The sequence below is a fragment of the Colobus angolensis genome, unplaced genomic scaffold (genome assembly GCF_000951035.1).
Source record: "Colobus angolensis palliatus isolate OR3802 unplaced genomic scaffold, Cang.pa_1.0 Scaffold87, whole genome shotgun sequence".
Taxonomy (NCBI): domain Eukaryota; kingdom Metazoa; phylum Chordata; class Mammalia; order Primates; family Cercopithecidae; genus Colobus; species Colobus angolensis.
The window spans coordinates 3,243,696-3,251,004 of NW_012122598.1; the positions used below are offsets into that span (position 1 = coordinate 3,243,696).

The 7,309-nt window shown below is 56.5% G+C and overlaps 1 protein-coding gene across 1 annotated transcript in view; it reads right to left on the bottom strand.

Annotated features, from left to right (window-relative positions):
* GRASP (GRP1 (general receptor for phosphoinositides 1)-associated scaffold protein) overlaps window positions 1-7,309 on the bottom strand; it is a 14,485-nt gene that overhangs the window by 1,101 nt on the left and 6,075 nt on the right. Inside the window, exons 3-10 of the mRNA XM_011930695.1 lie at window positions 7,179-7,309; window positions 5,198-5,247; window positions 3,500-3,554; window positions 3,295-3,397; window positions 1,013-1,106; window positions 848-914; window positions 589-655; window positions 1-103 (exon numbers count right to left, since the gene is read on the bottom strand). Of these exons, the coding sequence (XP_011786085.1) occupies window positions 1-103; window positions 589-655; window positions 848-914; window positions 1,013-1,106; window positions 3,295-3,397; window positions 3,500-3,554; window positions 5,198-5,247; window positions 7,179-7,309 (670 nt within the window). The remainder of the gene's footprint in view (window positions 104-588; window positions 656-847; window positions 915-1,012; window positions 1,107-3,294; window positions 3,398-3,499; window positions 3,555-5,197; window positions 5,248-7,178) is intronic.

The window sequence follows — 7,309 nt, forward strand, 5'->3', positions numbered from 1 at the left end:
AGAGGCCCGAAGGGCAGCGAGCCCGGGAGCAGGCCCGCGCCGTAGAGGCAGGAGCGCACCGACTCCAGCGTGTCATAGATGCTGGGGTCCTTCACCACCAGGCCTGCGCAGAGACGGGAGAGGTGGGGGGTGGGTCAGGCCTGGGTGGCAGTGTCCTCCGCAAAGGGTCGGAGGGCATGGATGGGGCATCCCCACCCCGTCCTGCTGACCATCTATCTCTGTGGCCCTGGCCAGGCACAACCCTGAGACCCTACTTCTCTCACCCGCAAATCAGGAGTTATCACTTAGATCCTTATGGGGGCCGCTTAGCACAAAAGGGCCTCGGAAAGAATTGACACAAACTCTTTGAGCCCTGGTGTTCCCCTCTGTAAAGTGAAGATGACACTACCTGCAGAGGGCTAGTGTGAGAATCACTAGAAATGTGGGTGCGGCAGTACCCAAAGTAGTAGTAGCTCAACAAACCTTGCTTTACTGTGGAGGTTTACTAGTAAACCTTTCTTTACTAGAACCTGCCAGTTCTGAGGGGGTAGCACAGATGGGGTGTCTGTAGCAGAACAAGTGGCCCTTCACCCCCTGGGATCTACTCACCATGCACCAGCCGCTGCTCCTGCACCATTAGGGACCTGTACTCTCCCCACTTCTCATACAGGGTTTGCTGCAAGAGACAGTCCCCACCCCACTGTCACAAGCTAGCAGGAAACTAGCAGGACGTGGGTACAGACAAGGGGTCAGGGAGTAGACAGAAGAAACCTTCAGTTAAAGGAGATTCAGATATAAATGACCCCCCCACAGGGCAGAGGCTTGGGAAGAGGAGGGTGGAGGCTGGACATTATCTGGGTTTCCCTACCTTCAGGTACTGCAGACGAGCCTCCAGTTCCGCCTTCCGGATTGATGTCCCATATAGAGTTTCCAGTCTGAGGTTGGGGAATCAAAGGCTGAGTGAGCCACAGGCTGAGGAAATACCAAGAGGCTGAGCTTGGGAGTCCTCAGGCACCTCAGCTCCCAGACATACCTGAGAACGTTGCCCGATGCCTTTATGATGTCCACAATCTCTCGATGCCGGATGCCTTCCACGTTCAGGCCATTGACGCTGGCGATGGTGTCCCCTGCCAGGCAGACAAGGCAGTTAGATTTGCTCCATGGGGCATGCTAGAATTCCAGCATCCTACCTTAGCCAGAAAGGGGAGAGGAGTGGGTAGTAACTCCAAGGAAAACTCCCGAACTCCCTCCTCTAACTTCTCATGGTTCTCGGTAGACTTCCTCTAACATCTCTCGTACTCGATCCAAACACACAGAACCACAGCCATTCTTCTGGGCCTGTAGTGACTACCAGGTTGTCCAGGCCCAGCACCCCACCCAAAGGGCGGGGACCTCACACAGCCAACACCCTCATTCTACTCTCAAGCTCTGTCCCAAAGCTAAGCCAACCCAGGACCCTGGGCTGCCCTCAGAGTTGGTTATTTCTGTCTAGTCCACGCTGGCCATAAGACCCAGTCAATTCAGGGAAGGGCAGGTGAGCAGCACCCGGCTAGGAAACGACCCTGGCCCCAGGCGTGGCAGGGCCTCATGGATCCACAGAGAATCAGTCCAGCCTCTGGTGGTGGGAGAGAAGCAGAGGGAATGACTGGCCCCTAGAGGGATAGTTCTGCTACCCTGCACCACTGCAGAGCCTCCTGACCTCAAGCATGGCGTGCCCCATCTGAAGGCTCCATTCCCATCTGTAAAAAGGGGTATGGATCCCTGCTGTGGCTGCTTCAGGGATGATGGGGAAGGAGAGTGGATGTGAAACTACCTTGACAAGTTGTAGTATACTACTTGGCTACTGCTATCATTTAAATATGGTTTGTCCCCAAAACTCACGTTGAGGCTTCATTCCCAACGTAACAGTGTTGAGAGATGGTAGGACCTTGAAGAGGCATTTGGGGCCAGGCGCGGTGGCTCATTCCTGTAATCCCAGCAATTTGGGAGGCTGAGGCGGGTGGATCACCTGAGGTCAGGAGTTCGAGACCAGCCTGGCCAACACGGCAAAACCCCATCTCTACTAAAAATACAAAAATGAGCTGGGTGTGGTGGCTGGTGCCTGTAATCCCAGCTACTCGGGAGGCTAAGGCAGGAGAATTGCTTGAATCTGGGAAGCGGAGGTTGCAGTGAGCCGAGATCACACCATTGCACTCCAGCATTTGGGCCATGAAGGATCTACCCAATCAAGGGATTCATGCTGTTTTTGGGGAGTGACTTCTTGCTCTGGCAGGACTGGTTTAGCTACCTGGCGAGTGGGTTGCTATAAAGCAAGATCACCCATGTTTTGTCTCTTCTGCATGTGCCTACTCGCCACTCTTGCAGGCGTTCCTGCCATTACATGCCATCCATCATGTCAGAGTGCAGCATGAGGCCCTCGCCTGATGCGGCCACCCAGTCTTGAACTTCCCAGCCTCCAGAACCATGAGCTAAGTAAACCTATTTTCTTTATAATTACCCAATCTCAGGTATTCTGTCATGGTAACAGAAAATGGACTATGATAGCTAGCACAGGCTGCTGGTAAGTGGGAAGGAGGTAGGAGCTTAGGGGCAAGGATGGTGGAGGGGGGATTGATTCATACAGTTTCAGGCTGCCCTTCCTGGAACCTGGGGACTCTAGATCTGCTCAATCCAGGGGTCTCCTATTGAGGCATAATTTCCTTGTTAGAGGAAGTAACATATTGCTTTGGGAGGCAGAGGCAAGAGGAGGATTGCTTGAGCCCAGGAGGTCAAGGTTATAGTGAGTTATGATCATGCCACTGCACTCCAGCCTGAGTGACAGAGTGAGGCCCTGTCTCTTAAAAAAAAAAAAAAAAAAAGTTAATTGTTTTAAAGGGAGTAACATCAGTTCCTCAGCGTCGGGTCCATTTGGGGGCAGGATTGGCCTGATCCCCAATATCAAGCAGACCTAATGGAATGTTCCTTCTTCCCCAGCTCTTGCCCATGCTGACTGCCAGGTTGCTGGGAGGAATCAGAGCAGCAGCAGCAACATCCACCATTAATTAGGCCCTGGCTCTGTGCCCAGGGAATCCCCTTGCCGCACTGTGATGTTTGGATGCATTATTACCCTCATTTTGTAGATGGAGCTGTATAAGATCACACAGTACATGGCAAATTTGCCTAGATCTAAAGCCCCGATTCTATCCGTTCCCTCTGGCCTTCTCAAAGAAGGAAAAGGAAGAGGAATTGATTTCAGGAGAGATTTCTCACCCCCTCTTATTGGGAGTAAGGTCATATCCCCTTCCCAGACCTGGGTGTTCTGGGCTCAGGCCCCACCTGGTGTGAGCCCAGCCAGCTGGGCAGGGCTAGACTCATGAACTCGGCAGACAAAGGTCACCATTTCCACACGCTGCTCCTCCCGGTGGTGAAGGCCATAAGTCTGTAATGGACAAGGGGACCCTCAGCCCAGGGTTGGGACAAGTCCATGCATCCCTCAGGCTGGCCGTTCAACCCCCCGACCCCTGTGTGCAGCTTCTCCCACCTGGATCTCAAAGCCGAAGGTCTGGTTATCCTCCTTCTCCAACGTCAGCACTTTCCTGCAAGAAACACAGGGGTCAAGACAATCAGGATTAAAAAGTGTAGCAGTCCCATAGCTTGGGCCTCCCTGGATATTGGCAACTGGTCTAGAACATTCCAGCAGGACTCAGTCTCCAGTGACAGCTCAGTCTCCTCACAGATTATTGGAATGTCTTTCCCATACCCAACTGAAATCAGCCTCGTGGAGCCACAGAGAACCAATCCAGCCTCTAGTGGTGGGAGGGAAGCACAGAGAAGGGCTGGTCCCCTGAAGGATGGGCCGGCTGAGTTTTTTAGCCACACCCCAGCTTTCCAGTGAGCCCTACAGTACCACTTACTGACTAGCTAAGGCCCCAAATTCAGCCATAGCCTGGAGCCTCCTCTGTTCCACAGCTTTGGGGAGAGGACTGGCCCCACCCCCAGAGGCCAGTCACGAGGCTCAGCAAGACCACAGCTGCTCCTCCCAGCTGTGCTGGGGCCAGCCCACCAGATGTGGGGGCTGGGGGAGGGGAGCCTCGAGGCCGCCCCTTCCCGCACTGAAGGCCTGCCCGCTGGACACAATGGTCTGGAGCCACTCCAGATCCTCGCCTGCTGGGGGAGCCCAGAGTTTCCTCTGCCCACTCCCACCCCCTTCCTTCCCGCCCAGCCAGAGGCACAGTTAAAGCAGCCTCCAAAGGCCCCTTCAAGTAGCTCAGCCTCGGAAAGGCCCTGGAGACCAGGCTCCTCCGCTCCCAGCCTGACCCAGATATTCCCCCAAATGCTGAGCAGCACCTCCCGACTCCAACTCGAGCCCCTCTCGCTCTGAACAGCAGGCCTTTCCCCTCTCTCTGTAATACTGGGGCAGGGAGCAGGGTGGCTGGGAGTTCGGCGTCTACTCCAATGTTCTAGGGTTTTTTGGAAGGGTCAGCAAACTTTTTCCGCAAAGGGCCAGATGGTAAATACTTCAGGCTTTCTTTGCAGGCCCCTTATGATCTCTGTCATATATTGTTCTTTGTTTTTATTTTTATAACTCTTTAAAAATTATTAGCTCAAGGGCCAAACAGGCCAATCTGGCCAGCAGGCCAGTTGCTGATCCATTTTAGAGAAAGTCAAGCCCAAATCAGGGATGGGACATGAGTAGAGAAGGGAAACTGTGGGGTCCCAGGGCCTGGAGTCAGCACTTACTTCTGCCCACACTCAGATCCCTCCTTAGAGGGCTGCCACAGGCTGGGACCAGAAGAGGACTGCCATTCTGGAGGCAGGGGTAGCCAGCCCCAAGCAGCTGGACACAGCCTGGCTAAGGTCTGGGCCCATGGGGTTTGCCAAGTTTGGGAGGGCTCAGGGGAGCCCAGGAGGTCTGGGTTAGGACATTCCCCATAGACTTTGCCTACACCCCCTCCCACCTCCCACATCCGTTCATCCAGATCTCCCCAGGGAGGAGTAACTGGCAGAGACTGGGGGTGGGTTGAAGAGCACCTAATGACTCAAAAGTCCCTACCTCCTTTCTCTGCCACCCCCTTCACACAGCCCACACCCCCACCTGCCCCTCACTCTCAGCGGGGGAGCCATGCTTAAAGGCTAGGAGAATGACTATCCTCACTAGACTGAGATGCTGTCCTGGCACCGCCCAACCCAGCACCTCACCCCTTTGGACCATGGCAGGGGCTGGGTGCTAGTGACTCACCGCTGCTGTTCAGGACTCTGGCTGAGATTCTTCCAGCGGAATCCTGAGCCCTGGGCAGGAAGATGGTCAGAAGGAGCAGGTGAGGCAGGACTGTCCTTGAGCAGATGCTGAGAGTGCTACCCTGGACACAGCGACCCACTTCCTGTTTGCCTCTTGCCAACTCCACATCCACACCTGCTTTGGTGCTGGTAGAACTATTTGCCAAGTGTCACTACTGGCACCACTCCTCAACTTTCTCTACAGGCCTTACCTTCATACCTGGGACTGCAGGGACACAACCATCCTCCTGGTTTCCAGATCCATGAACCTCTAAGCCCTTGCTGGTTTCCACACTGGCAGCGGGTGGAGAGATCATTATTCTAGAATGGTCTCCACCCCTAGGGCCCATGTCTGTAGAGGCTCAGGCCATCCAGACTCCCAAAGCTGAGGCAGGGGCTCTTCCCCAGTGGGATTCAGAGGATAGGTGTCCTCTGGGCTCACCTATCAAGGTGCTCCGAGGACCTTCCGCCATTTGGGTCTCTCCATCTAATTTCTCAGCTACAGACAGTGGCTTGGGAGGGCTAGGGTCAGGGACCCCCGCCTGAAGGGCTGGCAATCCCAGCCAGAATGTGGGGACAGAGGTGTCAGGTCTCCTAAGGTACAGACCGTTTCAGGGACCAGTTGTGGATCCCAGCTGCAGGTGACCAGCTGTGCCCAGCTACACCTGGGTCTCTCTCCATTGTCATACATTTTGTGCTTTCTGGGACAAAACATCTTGGATGTCAAACTTGTCAGCAAGTCTCACTAAAGGAGCGAGATCGGGAGTTCTTTTGGGGCGGGGGGGTGGGGGAAGGATGAGAGATGAAGGTTCCTGTCTCTTCAGGGTCCTTGATAAACTAAAGTAGTCTCTCACCCTCCCTAACTTTTTGGTCCTTGGAGGAGGTCTAGTCCCAGAGCAGCCCTTTCCTTTGGAGCCTGCACAGCCCAGGGCCTTTCTGGTCTGTGCCTTTGCTAACCCTCCCCTCAAGCTGTCCAAGGCAAGGAAGGGAAGGGTCAGAACCAGATTGGCCTCAGGGGTGGGGACAGTTCCCAAATGGCCAGGGAGGAAGGACTGGGCAGCACAGAGAGACCCCTTTGTCTTTCAACATGATTTTCATAAAATGCAAATTCTCAACAAGCTGTTCATTGTGTGGGGGCTAGCTGGGGGCCAGGGGCAAAGGAGGGTGGCTGGGTGAGGAAAGGTCACCAGGCCCCTCTCCTTAACCTGGTGTTGTGTAGGTTCTGAGCCTTGGGTCCCCTGGGGCCAGAGGAAGAGGCTGGCGGAGGGGAGACTCTGAGGTGGGCGCGGCCCGCATCCTTCCTGCCCCGTGGGCTCCCTGCGACCCCTCCCACTACGTCCGGTTCCGGCAGAAGTCCAGGGAGCTGTGGCCCTCGCGCCCCGCACATCAGACGTGGGACCAGGCGGCAGGCCCTGAGCCCAGGAATCGGGGAGTCCCCTCGGAAGGGTGTGCTCTCCGGAGTCAGCGGCGCCCCACGCACTTCCTCAGAGTGAGAACGCACGCGGCGCGGCCACCGGCCCACCTCTCCCACCGGGGGCTCTCAGACCTTCAACTTGTCTAGGGACATCTCTGCCCCTAGGGCGAGGGGATCCTGGGGATTCAGGACACCTGGCCACGAGGAGGCGGGGCATGGGGAGCAGAAAGCCAGATGGAGCGAGTAGGATAAGGGGGGTGCCGGGAGGAGTCAAGGAGGGAGAGAGGGGGCGCGATGGGGCGGCGCGCATGGGGCGCGGAGTTGAGAGCCACCGAGCCTGGGCACGGTGTGCAGGCGAGGGCCACGGCCTTCGGAGCAGCGGGGAAGGCGGGGAGTCGAGGCACCCAGCGGGGAAGAAGGTGGGTGGGGGACACCGCGGACGCCGAGGAGAGGGCACTGCGGGGTCAGCAAGCCGTGTAGGGGGACGGAGTGGGGCTGAGCAGGTCCTGAAGGCGGGTGGGGGACGCACCTTTCGGCGAGGCAGGGTGCCCCCGGACACGGCGAGCGCGCGGTACAGCTCGGCAGGGTGGTAGTCCTCCAGCGCCGCGTACAGCTCGTCCGCTGGGGGCCCAGGGGTGGCGGCTGCTGCAGGGGGTCCCG